The sequence below is a fragment of the Bombina bombina genome, chromosome 4 (genome assembly GCF_027579735.1).
Source record: "Bombina bombina isolate aBomBom1 chromosome 4, aBomBom1.pri, whole genome shotgun sequence".
Classification (NCBI taxonomy): Eukaryota; Metazoa; Chordata; class Amphibia; order Anura; family Bombinatoridae; genus Bombina; species Bombina bombina.
Window position 1 is genome coordinate 126,288,565 of NC_069502.1, and position 27,610 is coordinate 126,316,174.

General features: G+C 41.9%; 1 protein-coding gene across 1 annotated transcript in view; it reads left to right on the forward strand.

The window, feature by feature from the left end:
• The window catches only part of ATAD2B (ATPase family AAA domain containing 2B), an 823,789-nt gene that overhangs the window by 53,948 nt on the left and 742,231 nt on the right, over positions 1–27,610 (forward strand). The window contains exons 3-5 of the mRNA XM_053711168.1: positions 9,228–9,277; positions 9,412–9,565; positions 23,596–23,698. Coding sequence (XP_053567143.1) covers positions 9,228–9,277; positions 9,412–9,565; positions 23,596–23,698 — 307 coding nt within the window. The remainder of the gene's footprint in view (positions 1–9,227; positions 9,278–9,411; positions 9,566–23,595; positions 23,699–27,610) is intronic.

Genomic DNA, 27,610 nt, shown 5'->3' on the forward strand with positions numbered 1-27,610 from the left:
AATTGATAAATTTGCTTTATATGTTTTTTTTTCTCTTGCATTTGCAAGATGTCTCAATCTGATCCTGTCTCAGAAATCACTGTTGGAACCATGCTATCTGACAACAGTTCTACCAAAGCTAAGTGCATTTGTTGTAAACTTGTGGAGGTTATACCTTCAGCTGTGGTTTGCAATAGTTGTCATGATAAACTTTCACATGCAGAAAATGTATCCCTCAGTAGTTCATTACCTTTTGCTGTTCCCTCAACATCTAATGCACAAGATATACCTGTAAATTTAAAAGAATTTTATTTCTGATTCTATTCAGAAGGCTTTGTCTGCCATTTTGCCTTCTAATAAACGTAAAAGGTCTTTTAAAACTTCTTTTAAGTTAATGAAATTTCAAGTGACCGGCAACATGCTGAATTATCCACCTCTGATGAGGATCTATCTGATTCAGAAGATCTTGCCTCAGATATTTTGATACTGACAAATCCTCTTATTTAAAATGGAGTATATTTTTTCTTTGTTAAAAGTGTTGATTACATTAGATATGGAGGAAACTAGTCCTCTTGATATTAAAACTAGTTAACATTTAGATTCTGTTTATAAACCTCCTGTGGTCATTCCAGAGGTTTTTCCAGTTCCTGATGCTATTTCTGATATGATTTCTAAGGAATGGAATAGGCCTGGTACTTCTTTTATTCCTTCTTCAAGGTTTAAAAAATTGTATCCTTTGCCAGCAGTTAGATTGGAGTTTTGGGAAAAGATCCCCAAAGTTGATGGAGCTATCTCTACTCTTGCTAAATGTACTACTATTCCTAAGGAAGATAGTACTTCTTTTAAAGATCCTTTAGATAGGAAGCTTGAATCTTATCTAAGGAAAGCTTATTTATATTCAGGTCATCTTCTTAGACCTGCAATTTCTTTGGCTGATGTTGCAGCTGCTTCAACTTTTTTGGTTGGAAACTTTAGCGCAATAAGTATCGGATCATGATTTGTCTAGCATTGTTAAAGGGACACTGTACCCAAAAATATTCTTTCGTGATTCAGATTGAGCATGAAATTTTAAGCAACTTTCAAATTTACTCCTATTATGAAATTTTCTTCATTCTCTTGGTATCTTTATTTAAAATGCAAGAATGTAAATTTAGATGCAGACCCATTTTTGGTGAACAACCTGGGTTGTCCTTGCTGATTGGTGGATAAATTCATCCACCAATAAAAAAGTGCTGTCCAGAGTCCTGAAACCTAAAAAAAGCTTGGATGCCTTCTTTTTCATATAATGATAGCAAGAGAACGAAGAAAAATTGATAATAGAAGTAAATTAGAAAGTTGCTTAAAATTGCATGCTCTTTCCGAATTGCAAAAGAAAAAAAATTGGGTTCAGTGTCACTTTAAGTTGATTCAACATGCTAATTTCATTTGTGAGGCCATTTTTGATATAATCAAAATTGATGTTAAATCTATTTCTTTAGCTATTTTAGCTAGAAGAGCTTCGTGGCTCAAATCTTGGAATGCTGATATGACTTCTAAGTCCTGATTGCTATCTCTTTCCAAGGTAATAAATTATTTGGTTCTCAGTTGGATCTAAAAGAATGATATAAAAGTTAATGGCCTTTTGCTTTAGCAAACAGCCTATTGTTGGTTACTTTAGTTACAGTGGTTTCTGAGTGTTTAGTGTTCAAACAAGATTTAAAGAGGATCAAGTATAAAGTGATAATTGTGAGGCAGAGGGAATTAAAGGGACACTGAACCCAATTTTTTTTCTTTCGTGATTCAGATAGAACACGACATTTTAAGCATTTTAATTTTATTCATTCTCGTGCTATATTTGTTTGAAAAAGGAATCTAAGCTAAGGAGCCAGGCAATTTTTAGTTCAGCACTCTGTACATCACTTGTTTAGCAATGGGTGAATTTATCCACAAATCAGCAAGAACAACCCAGGTTGTTCACCAAAAATGGGCCGTCATCTAAACTTACATTCTTGCTTTTCAAATAAAGCTACCAAGAGAATTAAATAAATTTGATAATAGGAGTAAATTAGAAAGTTGCATAAAATTGCATGCTCTATCTGAATCACGAAAGAAAAAATAGGGTTCTGTGTCCCTTTAAGGAGACTGTCCAGTATTGAGTTGGTGTGTTTTTTTGTTTTTCGTTTTTTTTTTTTTCATCTATAGTATTGTTTTAGTAAGTGCATGCTTGAATGTAACTGGTTAAAAAAAGATAATCTAGGTCAAAGGTTAAAGAAGTGGAAAGTGAGAGAGAGGGGGGAACTCTTGTAGGAATGGAGCTAATTTTTATTTCTAAAGTGATCTGCAACAATCTGGGCTTGGGGTTTGGAAAGCAATCCTCTGGAATTAGGAAAAGAAGCTGACATGAGGGCAAGAAATGTTTCATCTGGTTGAGGGCATCTATAGCCATCTGTATATGGACATTCATCCGTGTAAGATTGTATTTGAGTTTTTGTGGCTACCATATTACATTGCAACACGTTATTGGTGAAAGTAACAAAAATGTATTTAGCTCAGCGTCTAGAAGTTTCTTACAGTGCCCCCTAGTGATAATTATCACATGTTTAACTATTAAATAAGGAGCACATGGATGAAATTAAATGCTAATAGTTGTGCCCGGAGCATTTATTTTGGGGGTGCTTTACAATAGCAATTAAAATATTTAATATGTACATTAAGAGCCCTTAACCCTTTCCGGTCCTATAAATTAAATAAAACCTGCAGCAGACAGGTTTTATTTAATTTTCGCGCCAAACTTTTGAATTTCTCCAACATAGGTGTGTCCGGTCCACGGCGTCATCCTTACTTGTGGGATATTCTCTTCCCCAACAGGAAATGGCAAAGAGCCCAGCAAAGCTGGTCACATGATCCCTCCTAGGCTCCGCCTTCCCCAGTCATTCTCTTTGCCGTTGCACAGGCAACATCTCCACGGAGATGGCTCAGAGTTTTTTGGTGTTTAAATGTAGTTTTTATTCTTCTATCAAGGGTTTGTTATTTTAAAATAGTGCTGGTATGTACTATTTACTCTGAAACAGAAAAGAGATGAAGATTTCTGTTTGTAAGAGGAAAATGATTTTAGCAACAGTTACTAAAATCGATGGCTGTTTCCACACAGGACTGTTGAGAGGAATTAACTTCAGTTGGGGGAAACAGTGAGCAGACTTTGGCTGCTTGAGGTATGACACATTTCTAACAAGACTTGGTAATGCTGGAAGCTGTCATTTTCCCTATGGGATCCGGTAAGCCATTTTCTTAATTTTCAATATAAGAATAAAAGGGCTTCACAAGGGCTTTAAAGACTGGTAGACATTTTTCTGGGCCAAAACGATTACTTTATAAGCATATTTAATGGTTTTTAACTTTGGAGAGTTATTTTAATCTTGGGAATTTTGTTAAAAAAACGGCAGGCACTGTATTGGACACCTTTTTCACTGGGGGCCTTTTCTAGTCATAGGCAGAGCCTCATTTTCGCGCCACTAATGCGCAGTTGTTTTTGAGAAGCAAGGCATGCAGATGCATGTGTGAGGAGCTCAGATCCACTGAAAAAGCTTATTGAAGGCGTCATTTGGTATCGTATTCCCCTCTGGGCTTGGTTGGGTCTCAGCAAAGCAGATACCAGGGACTGTATAGGGGTTAAATGTAAAAACGGCTCCGGTTCCGTTATTTTAAGAGTTAAAGCTTTCAAATTTGGTGTGCAATACTTTTAAGGCTTTATGACACTGTGGTGAAATTTTGGTGAATTTTGAACATTTCCTTCATACTTTTGCGTATATTCAGTAAAAAAGTGTGTTCAGTTTAAAATTTAAAGAGACAGTAACGGTTTTATTTTAAAACGTTTTTTGTGCTTTGTTATCAAGTTTATGCCTATTAACATGTCTGAACTATCAGATAGACGATGTTCTGTATGTTCGGAAGCCAAGGTTCCTATCCATTTAAATATATGTGATGAATGTGACAAACAAAGTAGGGACAATGATGCCACTGATAATAATGTTGCCCAAAATGATTCCTTAAGTGAGGGGAGTAAGCATGGTACTGCATCATCTCCTATGTCTACACCAGTCTTGCCCACTCAGGAGGCCCCTAGTGCATCTAGTGCGCCAATCCTCCTTACTATGCAACAATTAACGGCTGTAATGGATAATTCTATTAAAAACATTTTAGCCAAAATGCCCACTTATCAGCGAAAGCGCGACTGCTCTGTTTTAGATACTGAAGAGCATGAGGACGCTGATGATAATGGTTCTGACATGCCCTTACACCAGTCTGAAGGGGCTAGGGAGGTTTTGTCTGAGGGAGAAATTTCAGATTCAGGAAAAATTTCTCAACAAGCTGAACCTGACGTTATTACATTTAAATTTAAATTGGAACATCTCCGCGCTCTGCTTAAGGAGGTGTTATCTACTCTGGATGATTGTGACAATTTGGTCATTCCAGAGAAATTATGTAAGATGGACAGGTTCCTAGAGGTCCCGGTGCCCCCCGAAGCTTTTCCTATACCCAAGCGGGTGGCGGACATTGTAAATAAAGAATGGGAAAGGCCCGGCATACCTTTTGTCCCTCCCCCTATATTTAAGAAATTATTTCCTATGGTCGACCCCAGGAAGGACTTATGGCAGACAGTCCCCAAGGTCGAGGGGGCGGTTTCTACTCTAAACAAACGCACCACTATCCCTATAGAAGATAATTGTGCTTTCAAAGATCCTATGGATAAAAAATTAGAGGGTTTGCTTAAAAAGATGTTTGTTCAGCAAGGTTACCTTCTACAACCAATTTCATGCATTGTTCCTGTCACTACAGCAGCGTGTTTCTGGTTCGAGGAACTAGAAAAGTCGCTCAATCAAGCATCTTCTTATGAGGAGGTTATGGACAGAGTTCAAGCACTTAAGTTGGCTAACTCTTTTACCTTAGACGCCACTTTGCAGTTAGCTAGATTAGCGGCGAAAAATTCAGGTTTTGCTATTGTGGCGCGCAGAGCGCTTTGGCTGAAGTCTTGGTCAGCGGATGTGTCCTCCAAGAACAGATTGCTTAACATCCCTTTCAAGGGGAAAACGCTGTTTGGCCCTGACTTGAAAGAGATTATTTCAGACATCACTGGGGGAAAGGGCCACGCCCTTCCTCAGGATAGGTCTTTTAAGGCTAAAAATAAAACAAATTTTCGTCCCTTTCGCAGAAACGGACCAGCCTCAAATTCTACATCCTCTAAGCAAGAGGGTAATTCTTCTCAAACCAAGCCAGCCTGGAGACCGATGCAAGGCTGGAACAAAGGTAAGCAGGCCAAGAAGCCCGCTACCGCTACCAAGACAGCATGAGATGCTGGCCCCCGATCCGGGACCGGATCTGGTGGGGGGCAGACTCTCTCTCTTCGCTCAGGCTTGGGCAAGAGATGTTCAGGATCCTTGGGCGCTAGAAATAGTTTCTCAAGGCTATCTCCTGGAATTCAAGGAACTACCCCCAAGGGGAAGGTTCCACAGGTCTCAATTGTCTTCAGACCAAATAAAAAGACAGGCATTCTTACATTGTGTAGAAGACCTGTTAAAAATGGAAGTGATTCATCCTGTTCCATTAGGAGAACAAGGGATGGGGTTTTACTCCAATCTGTTCATAGTTCCCAAAAAAGAGGGAACATTCAGGCCAATTTTGGATCTCAAGATCCTAAACAAATTTCTCAAGGTCCCATCGTTCAAGATGGAAACCATTCGGACAATTCTTCCTACCATCCAGGAAGGTCAATTCATGACCACGGTGGATTTAAAGGATGCGTATCTACATATTCCTATCCACAAGGAACATCATCGGTTCCTAAGATTCGCCTTTCTGGACAAGCATTACCAGTTTGTGGCACTTCCATTCGGACTAGCCACTGCTCCAAGAATTTTCACAAAGGTACTAGGGTCCCTTCTAGCGGTGCTAAGGCCAAGGGGCATTGCAGTAGTACCCTACTTGGACGACATACTGATTCAAGCGTCGTCTCTGCCACAAGCAAAGGCTCATACGGACATTGTCCTAGCCTTTCTCAGATCTCACGGGTGGAAAGTGAACGTAGAAAAAAGTTCTCTATTCCCGTCAACAAGAGTTCCCTTCTTGGGAACAATAATAGACTCCTTGGAAATGAAGATTTTTCTGACAGAAGCCAGAAAATCAAAACTTCTAAGCTCTTGTCAAGTACTTCATTCTGTTCTTCTTCCTTCCATAGCGCAGTGCATGGAAGTAATAGGTTTGATGGTTGCGGCAATGGACATAGTTACTTTTGCGCGAATTCATCTAAGACCATTACAACTGTGCATGCTCAGACAGTGGAATGGGGATTATACAGACTTGTCCCCGACGATCCAAGTAGATCAGAGGACCAGAGATTCACTCCGTTGGTGGCTGACCCTGGACAACCTGTCCCAAGGGATGAGCTTCAGAAGACCAGAGTGGGTCATTGTAACGACCGACGCCAGCCTGGTGGGCTGGGGCGCGGTCTGGAAACACCTGAAAGCTCAGGGTCTATGGTCTCGGGAAGAATCTCTTCTCCCGATAAACATTCTGGAACTGAGAGCGATATTCAATGCTCTCAAGGCTTGGCCTCAGCTAGCAAAGGCCAAATTCATAAGGTTTCAATCAGACAACATGACTGTTGCATATATCAACCATCAGGGGGGAACAAGGAGTTCCCTGGCGATGGAAGAAGTGACCAAAGTAATTCAATGGGCGGAGCTTCACTCCTGCCACTTGTCTGCAATCCACATCCCAGGAGTGGAAAATTGGGAAGCGGATTTTCTGAGTCGTCAGACATTTCATCCGGGGGAGTGGGAACTCCATCCGGAAATCTTTGCCCAAATAACTCAATTATGGGGCATTCCAGACATGGATCTGATGGCGTCTCGTCAGAACTTCAAGGTTCCTTGCTACGGGTCCAGATCCAGGGATCCCAAGGCGACTCTAGTAGATGCACTAGTAGCGCCCTGGACCTTCAACCTAGCTTATGTGTTCCCACCGTTTCCTCTCATTCCCAGGCTGGTAGCCAGGATCAATCAGGAGAGGGCTTCGGTGATCTTGATAGCTCCTGCGTGGCCACGCAGAACTTGGTATGCAGACCTGGTGAATATGTCATCGGCTCCACCATGGAAGCTACCTTTGAGACGGGACCTTCTTGTTCAAGGTCCGTTCGAACATCTGAATCTGGCATCACTCCAACTGACTGCTTGGAGATTGAACGCTTGATTTTATCAAAGCGTGGGTTCTCAGATTCTGTCATTGATACTCTTATTCAGGCTAGAAAGCCTGTAACTAGAAAAATTTACCATAAAGTATGGAAAAAATATATCTGTTGGTGCGAATCGAAAGGATTACCATGGAACGGGGTAAAAATTCCTAAGATTCTATCCTTTCTACAAGTGGGTTTGGAGAAAGGATTATCTGCAAGTTCTTTGAAGGGACAGATTTCTGCTTTATCTGTTTTACTTCACAAGAAGCTGGCGGCTGTGCCAGATGTTCAGGCTTTTGTTCAGGCTCTGGTTAGAATCAAGCCTGTTTACAAACCTTTGACTCCTCCTTGGAGTCTCAATTTAGTTCTTTCAGTTCTTCAAGGGGTTCCGTTTGAACCCTTACATTCCGTAGATATTAAGTTATTATCTTGGAAAGTTTTGTTTTTGGTTGCAATTTCTTCTGCTAGAAGAGTTTCAGAGTTATCTGCTCTGCAGTGTTCTCCTCCTTATCTGGTGTTCCATGCAGATAAGGTGGTTTGGCGTACTAAACCTGGTTTTCTTCCGAAAGTTGTTTCTAACAAAAATATTAACCAGGAGATAGTTGTGCCTTCTTTGTGTCCGAATCCAGTTTCAAAGAAGGAACGTTTGTTGCACAATTTGGATGTAGTTCGTGCTCTAAAGTTCTATTTAGAGGCTACAAAGGATTTCAGACAAACATCTTCCTTGTTTGTTGTTTATTCTGGTAAAAGGAGAGGTCAAAAAGCAACTTCTACCTCTCTCTCTCTTTTTGGCTTAAAAGCATCATCAGATTGGCTTATGAGACTGCCGGACGGCAGCCTCCTGAAAGAATCACAGCTCATTCCACTAGGGCTGTGGCTTCCACATGGGCCTTCAAGAACGAGGCTTCTGTTGATCAGATATGTAAGGCAGCGACTTGGTCTTCACTGCACACTTTTACCAAATTTTACAAATTTGATACTTTTGCTTCTTCTGAGGCTATTTTTGGGAGAAAGGTTTTGCAAACCGTGGTGCCTTCCATCTAGGTGACCTGATTTGCTCCCTCCCATCATCCGTGTCCTAAAGCTTTGGTATTGGTTCCCACAAGTAAGGATGATGCCGTGGACCGGACACACCTATGTTGGAGAAAACAGAATTTATGTTTACCTGATAAATTACTTTCTCCAACGGTGTGTCCGGTCCACGGCCCGCCCTGTTTTTTTTTAATCAGGTCTGATGATTTATTTTCTCTAACTACAGTCACCACGGTATCATATGATTTCTCCTATGCAAATATTCCTCCTTTACGTCGGTCGAATGACTGGGGAAGGCGGAGCCTAGGAGGGATCATGTGACCAGCTTTGCTGGGCTCTTTGCCATTTCCTGTTGGGGAAGAGAATATCCCAAAAGTAAGGATGACGCCGTGGACCGGACACACCGTTGGAGAAAGTAATTTATCAGGTAAACATAAATTCTGTTTTCTCACCTAAATAGCAAATCACCACTAGATGGCGCTATTTAACTGTGAAATTCAAAATCTGAAATGTCGGAATATATCCGATACTTGCCCGCATACAGAAAAACCCTTTGTCGGATATATTCTGACAGAGGACCTGTAAGGGTTAATCACACTAGATGCAAATTAAGCTTGGTTTCCATGGCCAATCTCGTTTGCCTTGGCAGTAAGGGCTCTCTATGTATTGTCATACTATAAAGATCTCAGAAGAATCAGATTGGGATACTAATAGTTTCAAGTTTCTGATGTGTAAAATTACTAGAAGCATTTTTTGTTTTATATACCTGTCAAATCTCAAGCAAATAATGTCTAGTTTTGGCTGTAGGGGTGATAAGATACCTGAACTGACAAGAGAATGTGTTTTCATTGCTTCAATTTGAACTGAATTGGCTGGTTTAAAAAAAAATCTGTTCAGTAAGGAATTTATAAGCATTTTGAAAACTGTATTCTTTGTTTTAAACATAAAATTACATTTTAATGATGATAAAAATAATGTTCTATCTAATATATTTATTTATTTTAAATAGGTTGAATTCTCAGACTGGTGCTACATTACCAAACAGCCGCACTAGCTTATGTAAGTATATATACCGTAATATTCCAAGCAAATAAATACCTCTGTGCATCTTCTAGAGAATGTATTTAACGTTGGTATTATGGGAGAGGACATTCTGGGGAAATGTTGCAAATTGATTTTGCTGCCTTCTTTAGCTCTTAGAAGTCACCCACGTCTTGTTGAGAAGGAGGCTAGTGTTGAACGCGCCTGCATTAATGGCACCAGAGAAGTCAGAAGAAGCTGTAGGTCCAAGAGTAACCGATTTGAAACCTTGAATCAGAGCTTATTATTTGATCAACTTGTTAACAGGTGGGTATTTTCATATGTCCTCCAATTTCTTCAATGTAGTTCTTTGCGTAAATTATTTTTTTAGAGTTCCACTGATCATTAGGTTTTCAATCTCTGCTTTAACAAAAAATGTGGTATTTTGTTATGCATAGCAAAGGAACTCTGATCTAATACAAGTAAAGTGGGTAAAGTAGTGATCTTCAAACCATTATTGCAAGTCCCCAGTAACATATGATTGCTTGGCAGGTTCCTGAAATATTTTGTCTATCTAAAATGTAATTTGCTAACCCCTAGACTGGAGCTTTTTCTGAGCTATACGCTACATATCTAACATGAGCAAAAGGAAAAAAAAAGCCCGTCTCCTCTGCCTGCAGCTCAGGAGAGAATATTCTGTGCAGTTTTATAGTTAAAGGGTTTGTTGAGTGTTTTTACTTTAGTTATTTGAAAGCAGAAGCTTAATTCCATACTTTGCCAGTACTGGGTCAGCATAATGACCTTTTTATTTAGGCAAGTCAAGTTTACTTTGACATAAGTGATTAAATATCACTGCAAGCTATAACTACTAATATTTGTATGATATCCTGTTAATGTCCCCTCTTTTTCTAACCAGCAACTTGCTTTGATATCGAAAGCAGCACACAAAATACAGAAAGGGAAGCATTTGAATAATACATTAAGGATGTCTGATCTCTCTGCAAGCCTAGCCTTTTTTGATAGGTTGTGGTTTCAAAGAGCAAATCCAGCAATTTCATATTCAAAAAGAAGCATAAAGGGTCGATTTCTCATACACTTTATACTCTGCAGCTGGTATAACAAGTTATTGGGAGCACATTAAGCATAAACCAATTTTACAGTACACTGTACCTTTAAAGATGCCAGTAACAAACTTTCCACACACCGCCTTCCCCCATTGTTGGGTGTTTACTGAGTTCCATGCTCTAAACTTTGGCTGTGTTAAAATATTAGCTGGAGTAAGTGTCTGAATTAAATTACATCCATTGGCTATTTATTTTTTTTACTTCCTGCACTGATAAATCCAAGTCTGAATTTGTAAAAAAAATTCTATGTTTAATTATTACAAAGTAATATGTAAAATATTAGCTATGCGAAGTCTACATCTCCCTTTTTCTTTCCTAAGATATGGTGAGTCCACGGCTTGAGTAATTACTGTTGGGTATATCACTCCTGGCCAGCAGGAGGCATAGAGCACCACAGTTACACTAAGTATCACTCCCTTACCCACAACCCCAGTCATTGTCTTTGCCTTCGGTGCATGGAGGAGGTGACGTTTAGGTGTCTGAAGAAAATTTTTGATTTCATCCACAAGCAAGTTTTGGGGTATAGCCGTATTTCACGTCATTCCTTGCAGTCGAATAGTGGTGGGTTTAAAGCAGTTAAGAAAATGCAGTAAGTACCTCTTTACAAGTTCCTAACAATTGCTGCCCTAGTTTAGAAAGCCAAAGTTGGCTACTCAGTTCTTTACAGAGACCTTTGAAAAAGAAAGAACAGTGTCTTCTCATACCTTGTAACGGTCTACATGCCGGACAACGGAGCAAGTAAGTGCTTTTACTTCCAATTGGGGAGACCATGCACTTAACAAATTTAGACACTGCTTTTTTATTGAGACATAGATAATCCTGTTGTATGGGTTACACTGGGGCTTGGAGCAGGCACTGTAGCATGTGCTGTGTGAGATTAACATTTAAACTCTTTTAAAAGGAAAGGGTAACATGTTTTTATTAGGCTTTATTTTCTGACACATACTCACTTGAAAAACAATTCAAGTTTAAACTGAAAGTAAGGCTGACTTTTCTATTTCAGCAGTTTATTCATTTCCCCATTGCTTTAAAATAAAATGATGCAACATTTGAAACTGTCCGGTTTGAAAAACGGTTATTTCTGGTACTCTGTGTACCAGGAAGCTATTTTTAATGCCTCTCTGTGCCGCAGCAGTAATTTGAGCTCCGCAGTTGGAGTCATATGACTGGCTTTACTTCATAAAGTTGTGTTTCTCCATTTCTGGGTGATCCGGTCTTAATTAGTAGCTAAGGCACCAAGGAAATTCAGAAAGTAAGGTGCCTGTCCTCAATTCTGCTTTCCAAGTTGCCTTTTCTGATGGGGAAGATACATTGGGACTTTCTGAGGGTGAAATCTCAGATTCGAACAGTATTATTCCTCCTTCTGAGACTGAGGTGTGGTATCCTTCAGATTTAAGCTTGAACACCTTTGTGTATTGTTAAAGGAGGTTTTAGCTACTTTAAATGACTCTGATACCCCTGTCGTTGTCACTCCTAAGAAATCTAGTAAACCTAATAGTTTCTTTGATGAACCTTCCACTTCTGAGGTTTTTGCTGTGCCGGACCGTGCTAGGGAGATTATTTCACAGGAATGGGAGAAACCAGGGGTGTCTTTTTCCCTGTCTCCCATTTTTAAGAAAATGTTTCCTGTCAAGGACTCAATTAAAGACCATTGGTATACGGTACCCAAAGTTGAAGGGGGCCATTTCCACTCTGGCTAAGAGAACCACTATTCCTATTGAGGATAGCTGCTCTTTTAAGGATCCGATGGACAAGAAGCTGGAGGTTTATTTGAAAAAGATTTGTTCATCAAGGCCTCCAATGGCAACCTGCAGTTTGTATTGCCACCATGACTAGTGCGGCATCTTATTGGTTCGACACCTTATCTGATTCTCTTAAAGTATAGACTTCCTTGGATGAAATTCAGGATAGGATTAAAGCTCTTAAGTTGGCCAATTCCTTTATTGCAGATGCCATTTTACAGGTTGTCAGACTCGGAGCTAAAACTTTTAGTTTCGCTGTCCTAGCCCGCAGGGCGTTATGGTTGATATCCTGGTCTGCAGACGTTTCCTCGAAAGTCAAGCTTCTGGCGATTCCTTACAAGGGCAAAACCTTGATTGGACCCGGTTTGGCAGAAATTAATTTGATATTACGGGTGGAAATGGGGTCTTTTCTACCTCAAGATAATTATAGGCCTAAAGGAGGTCAGAGTAATTTTTTGTTCCTTTCGTTACTTCAGAGGAAAGCCTTCCCTTGCTTCTTCCAACCAGGAACAATCCAAGTCGTCTTGGAAACCCAATCAGTCTTGGAACAAGGGGAAACAATCAAAGAAACCCGCAGCTGATTCTAAATCAGCATGAATTGTTTGCCCCCGATCCGGGATCGTATCAGGTGGGGGCCAGACTTTCTCAGTTCTCTCAAGCCAGGGCCTCGGGTTCTACTCCAACTTATTTGTGGTTCCCAAAAAAGAGGGAACTTTCCGTCCCATTCTAGACTTGAAGTGTCTAAACAAGTTTCTCAAAGTTCCATCCTTCAAGATGGAGACTATACGCTCCATTCTTCCTTTAGTACAAGAGGGTCAGTTCATGACAACCATAGACCTAAAGGATATGCATATCTTCATGTTCCTATTCACAGGGACCATCACAGATTCCTGAGATTTGCCTTTCTAGACAAACATTTCCAGTTCGTGGCCCTTCCATTTGGTCTTTCCATGGCTCCCAGAATTTTTTCAAAGGTTCTGGGGGCACTTTTGGCAGTGATCCAATCTCATGGAATTGCTGTGGCACTGTACCTGGACGACATATTGATTCAGGCGCCATCGTTTCAACAAGCAAAATTTTACACAGATATATTGTCTTTTCTTCGTTACCACGGATGAAATGTGAATCTACTTACAGGCGACTAAGGATTTTTCCCAGTCCTCTGTCGCCTTTGTCTGTTTCTCTGAGAAACATAAAGGTCAGAAAGCTACTGCTACTACTACCTTTTTGGTTACAAAGTATAATTTGTTTGGCTTGTGAGACTGCTGGACAGCAGCCTCCTGAGAGAATTACGGCTCATTCCACAAGAGCTGTTTCCTCTTCTTGGGCTTTTAATAATCAAGCTTCTGTGGAACAAATTTGCAAGGCTGCAACTTGGTCTTCTCTACATCCTTTTTCCAAATTTGATACTTTTGACTCGGCTGAGGCTTCTTTTGGGCGTAAGTTTCTTCAAGCGGTGGTGCCTTCGGTTTAGGACTGCCTGTCTTGTCCCTCCCTATTTATCCGTGTCCTCTAGCTTGTGTATTGGTTCCCAACAGTAATTACTAAAGCCGTGGACTTGCCATATCTTAAGAAAGAAAAACAAAATTTATGCTTACCTGATGATAAATTTATTTCCGTATATGCTGAGTCCATGGCCCCACCCTTTATTTTAAGACAGTTGTTCTTTTGACTATAACCTTAGGCACCTCTACACTTTGTGTTACTCCTTTTTCTCCATTTCCCTTTGGTCAAATGACTGGGGGTTCTGGGTAAGGGAGTGATACTTAGCAGTTTAACTGTGGTGCTCTTTGCCTCCTCCTGCTGGCCAGGAGTGATATTCCCAACAATAATTACTCAAGCCGTGGACTCGCCATATCCGGAAATAAATGTATCGGGTAAGCATACATTTTGTTTTTATAAAATGTAACTACACACTCATACTTGCATATTATATACATATGCATGAGTATATGCATGTATATTTCCTTCTTAATATGAGGAGAGTCCACTGCTTCATTCCTTGTGGGAATACTGAACCTGGCCACCAGGAGGAGGCAAAGACACCCCAGCCAAAGGCTTAAATACCTCCCCCACTTCCCTCATCCCCCAGTTATTCTTTGCCTTTCATCACAGAAGGTTGGCAGAGAAGTGTCAGAAGATTTCGGAGTAGTTTCTTATGGAGGGTAGTACAATTTGAGATGGGACTGGAGTTTTAAGTAGTTTTGTCAGTCTTTCAGTGAGAGCATGGATGAAAGTTAGTCTAGAGATGCAGGGAGAGTCTTTCTGCAAACCCATCCAGACTCATTAACAGCTCCTTAAGCAATTAGCGTTGACGAGTTTCACTGCCTGCTTTCTTCACTCAAGTCCATGTCAGAAGAGCTGCTACAATCTGTCAAACTTGAAGGACTGTGTCACTGTTCCACGGCATAGATTCCGTTAAGATCGTTTCATTGTTTTACACACATGTTAACGATAGAAGACAGGGTCCCAGTGGGACTCCTTATCTTTATGGAATCAAGGGTTAATATCTCCTGAGGGGGATTATTGAACAGTGGGGTTTTCTTTCTAATGACACGGTGAGTCCACGGATCATCTAATTACTATTGGGAATATCACTCCTCCCCAGCAGGAGGCAGCAAAGAGCACCACAGCAAAGCTGTTAAATATCACCTCCCTTCCCACCAACCCCAGTTTATATCAGTCTCTTCAGTAGAGCAGTAGTGGTTTTTAAGCAATAGGAACTTGTGGGGTACAATCCTCACTGCACCTCCCATTTATTTAATGCTGCCCTAACTTTGAAACCCTTATTAAGATTACTGAGTCTTTGTTTTTCTTCCACAGGTCCATGTGAGGGAACATGCCTTTCAAACCTAGTGAGCTGCCTGGCAGATTACCGAAGGTAAGTGCTGAATTTATTTTTTCTGGGACATATACATGAACACTTTGGAACTTTAATTTTATTATCGGACACAATAGACATTCTCCTATGGTATAGGGGATTATGCTATGGATGGCAGTAATGGCAGGCACTGGGGACGAGAAAATTGTGGCTCAATGTGTGGAGTGTGTTTCACTTACTCCCGGCGGTGTAATTTTGGAGACATTTGCCGACCGGGAGATTCATTTTTTTTATACGATGGGCGGAGCTAGCTGAGGTGGCAAGTTTTCCGTTGCGCGCCTTTTCCCCTTCACTTCTGGTGTTCCGGTACTGCGATATTGCAGTCTTGTACGCTGTGCTTTGGTGAAGTGGTAGAGCAGCCTCAGATCTGACAAAGTGCTTAGGTTGAGTCCGGACTTCTGCTAACAGAATACACACTCTGGTGGCATCAAGGAAGGTAGGCACCTCAGCAAAGCTATGCTGAGGTGTAGAGGTTGTCCGGAGTATTTGACAGTTTCTGAACATTTAAAGGGACAGTAACGTTTTTTTGGTGTGTTAATTTCAACCTAATTTATCAGTTTATTCTAAATTGATCAATTGTGAGTAGAGATGGATCAAGAGGCCATGCAAAATGTTTGTTGTTCTTTGTTTTGATGTTAACGTGGAACCACCTATCCCTTTCTGTTCCTCATGTATTGAACTTTAAATTACAGGGATAGACTTTTTTCTGAGCCAACGTTGTCTAAAGCGGATGCTGGCCAGGGGTCTTCTGACAATGTTCAAGATATGCCACAGCTTTCTTCTCAGGTGTCCCAAATGCTATCGTCCACACATGCAGTACCCTGCGCTTCCTCTCAAGCTCCGCCTGGAGTGACTTTGCAAGACATCGCTAGCCTCATGTCTTCTGGGGTATCTAATGCGTTGTCTGCTTTTCCCATGCTGCAGGGAAAGCGCAAGAGGAAATGTAAGGAATCAGTGAGTAAGGTTTCACAGTAGTGGCTATTCCGAATGTTCCCTTCCAGAAATCTGAGGAGGATACTTTGGTAGCATCTGAGGGTGAAATTTTAGACTCACAGTGTAATTCCTTCTTCTGATGCTGAAGTTGTATCCTTCAGGTTTAAGCTGGAACACCTCCGTTTGTTACTTAAGGAGGTTTTAGCTACACTGGATGACTCCGACACTACTGTCGTAGTCAATCCTAAAAAGTCTAGTAAACTTAACAAGTATTTTGATGTACTTTCCATGGTGAAGGTTTTTCCTGTACCAGATAAGGCTACAGAGATTATTGCTATGGAATGGGAGAGACCGGGTATCCCTTTTTCTCCATCCCCTATTTTTAAGAAGGATCCTATGGATAAGAAGTTGGAGGGGTTGCTCAAAAAGATGTATGTACACCAGGGTTTACAATGGCAACCTGCGATGTGTATTGCTACCGTCACTAGTGTGGCGGCATACTGGTTTGATGCGTTGTCTGATTCTATTCAGACACTCCCCTTAAAGAGATCCAGGATAGGATCAGGGCCCTTAATTTGGCCATTTCCTTTATTATGGATGCTTCCCTACAGGTTATGAAGGTGGGAGCAAACATTTCTGGGTTTGCTGTGCTGGCCCGCAGAGCCTTCTGGTTAAAATCCTGGTCTGCGGATGTGTTGTCTAAATGTAAGCTCTTGGCAATTCCTTACAAGACCTTACAAGACCTTGTTTGGGCCGGGATTGGCGGAAATTATTTCTGACATTACGGGAGGAAAGGGTAATTTCCTCCCTCAGGATGAGGAATAAGCAGAAGGTATGTCAGAGTAATTTTCGTTCCTTTTGAAACTTCAAGGGTAAGCCTTCCTCTCCCTCTACCAAGCAGGAACCGGTCCAACCAGTCTTGGAACAAGGGAAAGCAATCTAAGAAGCCCGCTAATTACTCAGTCAGCATGTAGGGTCTGCCCCCGATCCGATACCGGATCTTGTGGGGGGCAGACTTTCCTTCTTCGCTCAGGCTTGGGTTCGGTATGTTCTGGATCCCTGGGCGGTGGACATCGTGTCCCAGGGATACAAACTAGAGTTCAGGACCTTTCCTCCCAGGGGCAGGTTTCTGCTCTCAAGATTATCTGTAGACCAGATAAAAAGAGGCGTTCTTACACTGTGTTCTGGACCTTTCCGACCTGGGAATGATAGTTCCTGTTCCAATGCAGGAACAGGGTCTGGGATTTTACTCCAATCTGTGGTTCCCAAAAAAGAAGGGAACATTCAGACCAATGTTAGATCTCAAAAGTCTAAACAAATTCAACAAAGTACCGTCCTTCAAGATGGAAAATATTAGATCCATTCTTCCCTTGGTTCAAGAGGGTCAATTTATGACAACAGTAGATTTAAAGGATGCGTACCTGCATGTTCCCATCCACAGGGATCATCACAAGTTTCTGAGGTTGGCATTTCGAGACAAACACTTCCAGTTTGTGGCTCTTCCATTCGGCCTTGCCACAGCTCCCAGGATTTTTTCAAAAGTCCTGGGATCCCTGTTGGTGGTGCTCAGGTTGCGGGGTATTGCAGTGGCACCTTATCTGGACGACATTCTGGATCAGGTGCCATCCTTTCAACAAGCACGCTCCCACACGGAGATGTTATCCTTCCTGCGCTCTCATGGATGGAAGGTGAATTTTTGAAAGAGTTTCTTAATTCCAGCTACAAGGGTAGTGTTCTTGGGAACCATAATAGGTTCCCTATCGATGAAAATATTTCTGGCAGAGGTAAAAAAAAACAATGATTTTCAGCTCTTGTCTGTCGCTTCAGTCATCTCGGCTGTCAGTGGCTCAATGTATGGAGGTGATCGGTCTGATGGTAGCTGCCATGGACATCATTCAGTTTGCCCGTTTCCACCTCAGACCTCTGCAGTTATGCATGCTCAGGCAGTGGAAAGGGAATTATGCGGGTCTGTCTCCGCGATTACCGCTGGATCAGGTGACAACATTCCCTTCTTTGATGGTTGTCTCAGGATCATTTCTCCCAGGGAACCTGCTTCTGCAGACCCACCTGGGTGATTGACAACAGATGCCAGCCTGCTGGGATGGGAAGCAGTCTGGGGCTCTCTAAAGGCTCAGGGGACATGGACTCGGGAGGAGTCTGTTCTACCCATAAACATTCTGGAGCTGAGGGCAATCTTCAATGCTATTCTGGCCTGGCCTCAATTAGCTTTGGCCCGGTTTATCAGGTTATGGTGTAAAGATTTACTATAAGATATGGTGTAAATATCTGCATTGGTGTGAATCCAGAGTCTACTCTTGGAGTAGTTCGGATTCCTAAAATGTTGTCTTTTCTCCAAGAGGGTTTGGAGAAGGGTTTATCAGCAAGTTCTTTGAAGGGTCAAATATCTGCCTTGTCTATTTTGTTACATAAACATCTGGTGGATGTACCAGACGTGCAATCGTTCTGTCAGGCTTTGGTCAGAATCAGGCCTGTGTTTAAACCTGTTACTCCTCCCTAGAGTCTTAACCTTGTTCTTAGAGTTCTTCAGCAGGCTCAGTTTGAGCCTATGCATTCCTTAGATATTAAATTGTTATCTTGGAAGGTTTTCTTTCTTGTTGCTATTTCATCTGCTCGTAGGGTTTCAGAGCTCTCAGCATTACAGTATGAGTCTCCTTACCTTATTTTTCATTTGGATAAGGTAGTTTTGCGTACTAAGTTAGGGTTTCTTTCTAAAGTGGTTTCAGATCTAACATTAATCTGGAAATTGTTGTTCCTTCCTTATGTCCTTACCCTTCTTCTCATAAGGAATGTCTGCTGCACAACCTGGATGTGGTGCGTGCGTTAAAATTCTTTTTACCGGCGACTAAGGATTTTCCGCCAGTCTTCTGCTTTGTTTGTGGTCTTCTCTGGGAGAAGTAAGGGGCAGAAAGCTACGGCTACTTCTCTCTCTTTGTGGCTGAAGAGTATCATTCGCTTGGCCTATGAAACTGCTGGACAGCAGCCTCCTGAGAGAGTCACGGCTGATTCTACGAGGGCTGTTTCCTCTTCCTGGGCGTTGAAAAATGAAGCTTCTGTGGAACAGATTTGCAAGGCCGCAACTTGGTCCTCTCCACACTTTTTCTATATTCTATAAGTTTGATACTTTTGCCTCGGCTGAGGCTTCTTTTGGGAGAAAGGTTCTTCAAGCAGTGGTGCCTTCTGTTTAGGTTCCCTGTCTTGTCCCTCCCTTATCTGTGTCCTCTAGCTTTGGTATTGATTCTCAATAGTAATTAGATGGTCCGTGGACTCACCGTGTCATTAGAAAGAAAACATTTATGCTTACCTGATAAATTTCTTTCTTTCTTGACACGGTGAGTCCACGGCCCGCCCTTTTTTTTAAGACAGATTTTTGTCATGTTATAAACCTCAGGCACCTCTGCACCTCATTGCTTCCTTTTTTCTCCTTTACTTCGGTCGAATGACTGGGGTTGGAGGGAAGGGAGGTGATAGTTAACAGCTTTGCTATGATGCTCTTTGCTGCCTCCTGCTGGGCAGGAGTGATATTCCCAATAGTAATTAGATGATCTGTGGACTCAGTGTCAAGAAATAAATTTATCAGGTAAGCATAAATTTCGTTTTTTTAATCATATTTGTTATGTGATTTAGACTGCATATGTGTAAGAACGTTTGGGCTTTTAGGCTGATAGGAAACGTACAGGTTATTTTCATTTTGAGAGCTGCGCAGTTTCTTTATATTAAGCTGGCGCGCTTTTACCTTAGCAGGGGCAGGTCCTGCATGAACACCATGTGACTGGGAATGGTCACTTTTTTTTTTTTTTTTACCGCTTCTGATTCCTGACCGGGTGTTTGCAGAGAGGAGCTTCTATATCTGTCTGGGTCATAGGAGGTGGTGGGTGTATAAGGTGCCAGTTTTTTCTTTCTATAATTTGAAGAACTGCGTAGATGTTACTACGCAGTTCTTCATGGCCTTAGCGAGGTTACCTATTCCCGCTATGCGCAAGCGAGGGGTTAATCCGGGCTCACCTGCCCAAGGACAATTGGTGTCCGATCAGTCCTCTGGGGTTGCGGTTCTCTCTGAGGCTTCAGAGGGAAAACCTTCAGGGTTGTAGTCTGCTGACTTGGGTTCTCCAACTCCGGAGGGCTTAGCATTTAGATTTAGATTGGCACGCCTGCATTTACTTCTGAGAGATGTTTTGGCGATGTTAGAGGTTTCCAATTCTGCTCCGTAAGTGGAATCTGTCCTCTAAATCAGATAACGATCTTAACTAAGACGAGTGAAGGATGGTGATATTCCTTGTCTTGTTTTACTTTTTGTTTTATCATTTATTTAGAATTCCAGTTCCGAGCTCTATGGGGGGTTGTCGTATGACAGGCAGGACCTGTTTTTGTTTACACACTCCTTTTCAGCTTATCACTGTGTGCTTTTGCCTTTTTCTTTACTATTCCGTTCCGGATAGTTTTTTTTTTTTTTTTGAGCTCTGTATTGTTTTAGAAACTCTTCTTAGACATTTCGTCGGATGGGATTTTTTATACTATCGACTGATGGTCGAGATTGTTGGCGACTTTTGTTGGAAGCTTATAGATTTCTGCTCTGCTGGAACTTAAGAAGTTTTGTTTTAGCCTGAGAGTGTTCCTGAAGATACGTCTTATCCTAGATGACAGGCAGGACCTGTTGTGGATACTATTAGGTCTGTTCCTTTCTACTTAGAAGTTTTTTCTTCTAGATTTCGGTACAGGTACAGCAGGCCCATCTATCCTAGTTAACAGGCTGGACCTGTTTAGATATTATCTGGGATGGGTGCTTGATACTGGATCATATGGATCTAGGGGTCCTAGAGACCGGAGTGAGGCTTCTTTTCTGGGCAATTGTCTTGTCAGAGAAGTCGGGATATTCTCTTCCACTGTTGGTGCATACCCTAATGGGGGGGCGGGTCTTCCCGTCCTAATTGGGTTCTATGATTTTGAAGCAGAGCTTATCAGTTCTTTCTGCTGGAGAATATAAGACGTCTTTCCTGTTTTCATCCTTTTTGTGCAAATGTTGGTTCTTAGGAACCATATCTTTCAATAAACCTCGTTCTGATTCTTCTTGGGATCTGGGGTCTAAGGTGGCAGTATCCTGCTTCCAGAATTTACGGTAGTTTCCAGGTCTCGGCTTTTCTGGGTTTCTTACGTTCGCCTGCTAATAGACTTTGAGATTTCTCGTGTCTTTTTGATCCTCAGAGTTGGACCTTAGTTACTGGTGTCGATACCAGGGTGGATCTGGATAATGTTTGGTTTTAGAGACAGGGATTTTTATCTACCCTGCCTAGCAAGCTGAAGGCTTAGTGTTGAATCCTGCTGTGGCAGCTTTCTTTAAGTCCTGAGATCTTGCAAATTTTCCATCGGGATATGCCCTTCAGCCCCCTTCTGGTCTTTGTTGACGCTGGGGTGGAGAGTGATACACAGCCGAGGCAGTGACTTTGGCATAGTGCTGCTGATTCTGTCTTAACAGACTTACATGGAATACCGGTGTGGGAAATCAATTCCCAGTGTTCCGTTCAGATCTCCCTGTTCTCAGAATTTTTTTCTTAGTTCTCCTGGGGCGGTTTTGACTTTGTCACTTCCTTGTTTGTGGGGAGAGTGTGTCCTAGGGAGGTCCGTGGTATGTGAGTTTCCTTCCAATTATATCTTTGGTTCCTCAGCGAGCATTCTGCTTGGAGGATGTGGTCTTCTGGGTTCGTACCAGTTGGGACCTCTCAGTGGGGAGACCTTCTTTTGAAGGACAGTTCCTCCTGCTAATCGGAGGGGGGCGATCTCGTGTTTGGTGGGCGGAAGCCCACGCTTGCTCATTGCCAGTGACCCTATCTATGAGCGTATTTTTCAGGTTCAGATGTCCCCAACAATAATTCTCGGCTCGAATGTTTGTGTCGGATAGGGAAGCCACTCAGGCTTTCAAGGCGTCAGTGTTGGCTCCACCGCTTCTATAGCAGAAGGTGGGTTTGAACCCAGGTGGGACTCCAGGCTTTTTCATCCTGAATGTTAGAGATCTAGCATTCCTTAGAGGTTTCTTTTAACCTTCTTCTCTTCGGCCATGTCGCCCTTTGTTGTGGATGGTCGATCCTAGTAGGAGCAGACGTCAGTGAGACGGTTTGCTCCGTTTATTTCTAGAGTTCTGTCGCAGTTTAGGGGCTTCGCCTCCATGGACCTTGTTACAGGGATCTGCTGGAGCAGTGTCCTTGTGTTCATCACAACCTGCACTCTGAGGCTGACTGTGTGGAATTGAATGCTTTGTCTTAGCCAAGAGAGGTTTTTTTCTGATATAATGTTACTCTCGTTCTAGCTCATATGCCGATGTATAGTCTCATCTATCATAAGGGGTGCAGGGCCTAATTCTTATGGTATGTAGAGCGGGGAATTCTCTTGGCATAAGGCCAGGTTTCAGGATCTTTTCCTTTCTCCAGGGTGCTCTGGGGAAGGGCCTTCTGTTAGCTCCCTTAGGGGACTGATTTTGGCCCTATCTGTTTTTACTGCTTGAGAGGCTCATGGAGCTTCCAGATGTCTAGTCCTCAGGCTTTGACTAGATCAGGCATGTGTTGAGATCTAGTGCTCCTCCTTGGAGTTTACATCTTGTTCTAAGTTTTGCGGGAGGCTCTGTTTGGGCTTATGCATGGAGTTGACCTTAAGATTTTTTTTTTTGTCTGAGATGGCTGCCTTGCAATGTGAGGTTCTAACCTAGTTTTTCATGCGGCTAAGGCTGTTCTCTCTGGGTTAGGTTTCCTTCCTATGGTTCAGATCGCAACATCAATCAGGAGATTGTTGTTCCTTCCTTGTGTCCTAATCCTTATTTCATAACTTAGATGTGGTTCGGGCCTTGAAGTTCTATCTTCAGGCTACAATGAAGTTTTGTCAAACTTCTTCCTTGTTTGCGTCTCTTCTGGGAAGAGTCAGGGACAGGAAGCCTTGTCCACTTTCTTGTTCTTCTGGTTGAGGAACATGTTTGCTTAGCTTATGGAGTCAGCGGGACCAAGCCTCCTCAGAGGATTAAGTCTCATTCAACTAGTGCTGTGGCTCCCTCTTGGGTTTTGAGAATGAGGCCTTTAGGGTTCAAATTTGTAGGGCAACTACCTCGTCTTTCTTACATATTTTTTCAAAAATTTACATCTTTGGCGTTTTTGCTTCGGCAAAAGCAACTTTTGGGATAAAGGGTTTTGCAGGTTGTGGTGCCCCCGGAACATGGTCCACCTCTCGTTACCCTCCCGTTTTCATTCAGTGTGCTCTAAAGCTTGGGTATAGGTTTCCCACAAGTAAGGGATGAAGCCGTGGACTCTCCTCATATTAAGAAGGAAAACATAAATTTTGCTTACTAGATAATTTCCTTTCCTTCTGTATGAGGAGAGTCCACGGCTCCCGCCCGAATTCTTCGTTGGACAGACTTAAATTTGGTTTTGTTCTTCTGGCACCATTTATACCCTGATATTTCTTCTAATGTTCCTTGTTCCCTCGGCAGGATGACTGGCGGATGAGGGAAGTGGGAAGGTATTTAAGCCTTTGGCTGGGGTGTCTTCCTCCTCCAAGTGGCCAGGTTCAGTATTCCCACAAGTAAGGAATGAAGCCATGGACACTCCTCATACAGAAGGAAAGGAAATGATCTGGTAAGCATAGTTTGTTTTCCACTAACGGATTGCTTCTCATTTGCAGTACTGCTGAAGCTGTGTTGCAGGAAATGGATAACATAAACATCAGGCGGAGTGGGAAATCTAGAGAGGTGGAGCGGTTAAGAATGTGGACCGATACTGAATTTGTGAGTACAAAAAAATCGCGCTTCTTTGAACTTTTTTTTTTTTTCCTGGTGTGAATGAAGCATTGTAAAGTTTTTCAGTGAATTTGTTCATTGTCTTTTCTGTATAAATTTAGTCTTTAAAGGGACGTTAAATGCCATGATACTGTTAAATAAAACAGTGTACTTAAATTACAGGAAAAGGGGACAAAATAAATTAATCTTTGAAAATTCTATAGAATAGACTGAGAACAGAGGGGGCACACATACTGAATATACAAATGATAATAAAAATATATTAAATCAAATTAAACACACAGCATATTCCCATATGCAATATACATACAATGTAATTCTAGGCCCAGGGTAGGGTCAGTGTTGAGCACTGTCCACAGAATGTGTGTATCCACAAAAAGATGATGGCCGCACTCCTCACAGATAAATCCTGGTAAACTATGAGATGAGAGAAAACAGAGGGGCGCCCCATGTGTAGATCAACCAGACGTATATGGAAAAACTTATAAAGATGCCAAATGAGTACTCGCATTTTAAAAAAGCACCCTTATGTGCTAGTAGACACAAGCTGATATATTAGGGCGTATCAGCTCGCCAGGAGCGCCCAGTCAGATGAGCTCTAAAATAAGGGGAAAAGCAGGAGAGTGCCTCATGTGCAGATCAACTAGACCAATGAGATATAAATGATAGAAATGCCAAATGGGTACTCCCTTTTCAATCAAGCACACTTATGTGCTAGTAGATCCAGTCTGATATATTGGGGCATATCAGCTCACCTACTCCAGGTTCTCCTAACAAACAGGCTCATAAGCAGGAAAATAAGCTTGCATCCATGCAATATTCAAACGAACATAGGAATGTAAGGTGCTACCACTTTGACTTGAGTTAAATTAAAAACTTTGTTTATTAAAACAATATATTAAAAAATGCTAGGATTTACAATTGGAACAAATAAAGGGACTATCAGTTATGAAGTATAAAATACTTCATGCTGAAAGCTTCTTTTTTTTTTTTTTTTTTTTTTTTTGGAAGAGTTGATCGCACTAAGCTGCTCAGGCAGCCTACAGCAGAACACTATTTTGCTGATAGGTGGAAACCTTCATCTCACAGCAGATAGTGTTCTGTCGTGGGCTGCCTGAGCAGCTCAATGCTGCAAATTCTTCCATCAAATAAAGGAGCTTTCAGGATGAAGTATTTTATACTTCATAACTGAAAGTACCCTTTATTTGTACCAATTGCAAATCCTAGCGTTTCGCAAACGCTAGGATTTACAATTTCTCCAACATTGGTGTGTCCGGTCCACGGCGTCATCCATAACTTGTGGGAATATCTCTTCCCCAACAGGAAATGGCAAAGAGTACAGCAAAAGCTGTCCATATAGTCCCTCCTAGGCTCCGCCCACCCCAGTCATTCTCTTTGCCGTTGCACAGGCAACATCTCCACGGAGATGGTGAAGAGTATGTGGTGTTTAGTTGTAGTTTTTTTATTCTACTATCAAGAGTTTGTTATTTTAAAATAGTGCTGGTATGTACTATTTACTCTGAAACAGAAAAAGATGAAGAATTCTGTTTGTGAGAGGAATATGATTTTAGCAGCAATAACTAAAATCGTTTGTTGTTTCCACATAGGACTGTTGAGATGAAATAACTTCAGTTGGGGGAAACAGTTAGCAGACTTTTCTGCTTAAGGTATGACTAGCCATTTTTCTAACAAGACTGTGTAATGCTGGAAGGCTGTCATTTCCCCTCATGGGGACCGGTAAGCCATTTTCTTAGTCTAAAACAAACAGAATAAAGGGCTTAATGTGGGCTATAAAACTGGTAGACACTTTTATGGGCAAGATCGATTGCTTTATTTGGGCATTTTATAAAACTTGATGTTGATATTCACACTTATAAATTTTGGGGAACGTTTTTTTAACGTCAGGCACTGGTTTAGACACCTTTTCAGTCAGGAAGGGCCTTCCCTGTAGTAGGCTGAGCCTCATTTTCGCGCCATTACTGCGCAGTTACTTTTGAGAGCAGGACATGCAGCTGCATGTGTGTGGGTCTGAAAGTAGTTGAAAAGGTTCCTAGAAGGCTTCATTTGGTATCGTATACCCCCTGGGTTTGGTAAAGTCGCAGCAAAGGCTGTAGCTGGGACTGTAGAGGGGTTAAAACTGTAACCGGCTCCGGTTTCTTCATTTTAAGGGTTAAATGTCTCAAATTTGGGGTGCAATGCTTTGAATGCTTTTAAGACACTGTGGTGAAAATTTGGTTAAATTTGAACAATTCCTTCATAGTTTTTCACATATTCAGTAATAAAGTGTGCACTGTTTAAAATTTAAAGAGACCGTAACGGTTTTGTTTAAAAACGGTTTTTGTACTTTATTGACAAGTTTAAGCCTGTTTAACATGTCTGTGCCTTCAGATAAGCTATGTTCTGTATGTATGGAAGCCAATGTGTCTCCCTCTTCAAAATTGTGTGATAATTGTGCCATAGCGTCCAAACAAAGTAAGGACAGTACTGCCACAGATATTAAAGTTGCCCAAGATGATTCATCAGATGAAGGGAGTAGACATAGTTCTACATCATCTCCTTCTGTGTCTACACCAGTTTTGCCCACGCAGGAGGCCCCTAGTACTTCTAGAGCGCCAATGCTTATTACTATGCAACAATTGACGGCAGTAATGGATAACTCCATAGCAAATATTTTATCCAAAATGCCTGCATATCAGAGAGAGCGCGATTGCTCTGTTTTAAACACTGTAGAGCAGGAGGGTGCTGATGATAATTGCTCTGTCATACCCTCACACCAATCTGAAGGGGCCATGAGGGAGGTTTTGTCAGATGGGGAAATTTCAGATTCAGGTAGAATTTCTCAACAGGCAGAACCTGATGTTGTGACATTTAAATTTAAATTAGAGCATCTCCGCGCACTGCTTAAGGAGGTGTTATCTACTCTGGATGATTGTGACAACCTGGTCATTCCAGAAAATTTGTGCAAGATGGACAAGTTCCTAGAGGTTCCGGTGCACCCAGACGCTTTTCCTATACCCAAGCGGGTGGCGGACATAGTGAATAAGGAGTGGGAGAAGCCCGGCATACCTTTTGTTCCCCCTCCTATATTTAAGAAATTATTTCCTATGGTCGACCCCAGAAAGGACTTATGGCAGACAGTCCCTAAGGTCGAGGGGGCAGTTTCTACACTAGCCAAGCGCAGTACTATTCCTATCGAGGATAATTGTGCTTTCAAAGATCCTATGGATAAAAAATTGGAGGGTTTGCTTAAAAAGATTTTTGTACAGCAAGGTTACCTCCTGCAACCTATTTCGTGCATTATTCCTGTCACTACAGCAGCGTGGTTCTGGTTTGAAGAACTAGAAAAGTCGCTCAGTAGAGAGACTCCGTATGAGGAGGTTATGGACAGGGTTCACGCACTTAAGTTAGCTAATTCCTTTATTTTAGATGCCGCTTTGCAGTTAGCTAGAATAGCGGCGAAAAATTCTGGGTTTGCAATTGTGGCGCGCAGAGCGCTCTGGCTAAAGTCTTGGTCAGCGGATGTATCTTCCAAGACAAAATTGCTTAATATCCCTTTCAAGGGTAAAACTCTTTTTGGGCCAGAATTGAAAGAGATTATCTCAGACATCACTGGGGGTAAGGGCCACGCCCTCCCACAAGATAGGCCTTTCAAAGCCAAGAATAAGTCTAATTTTCGTTCCTTTCGCAATTTCAGGAACGGACTGGCCCCCAACTCTGCAGCCTCTAGACAAGAGGGTAATGCTTCGCAAACCAAACCAGCTTGGAAACCGATGCAAGGCTGGAACAAGGGTAAGCAGGCCAAGAAGCCTGCTGCTGCTACCAAAACAGCATGAAGGAGTAGCCCCCGATCCGGGACCGGATCTAGTAGGGGGCAGACTCTCTCTCTTCGCTCAGGTTTGG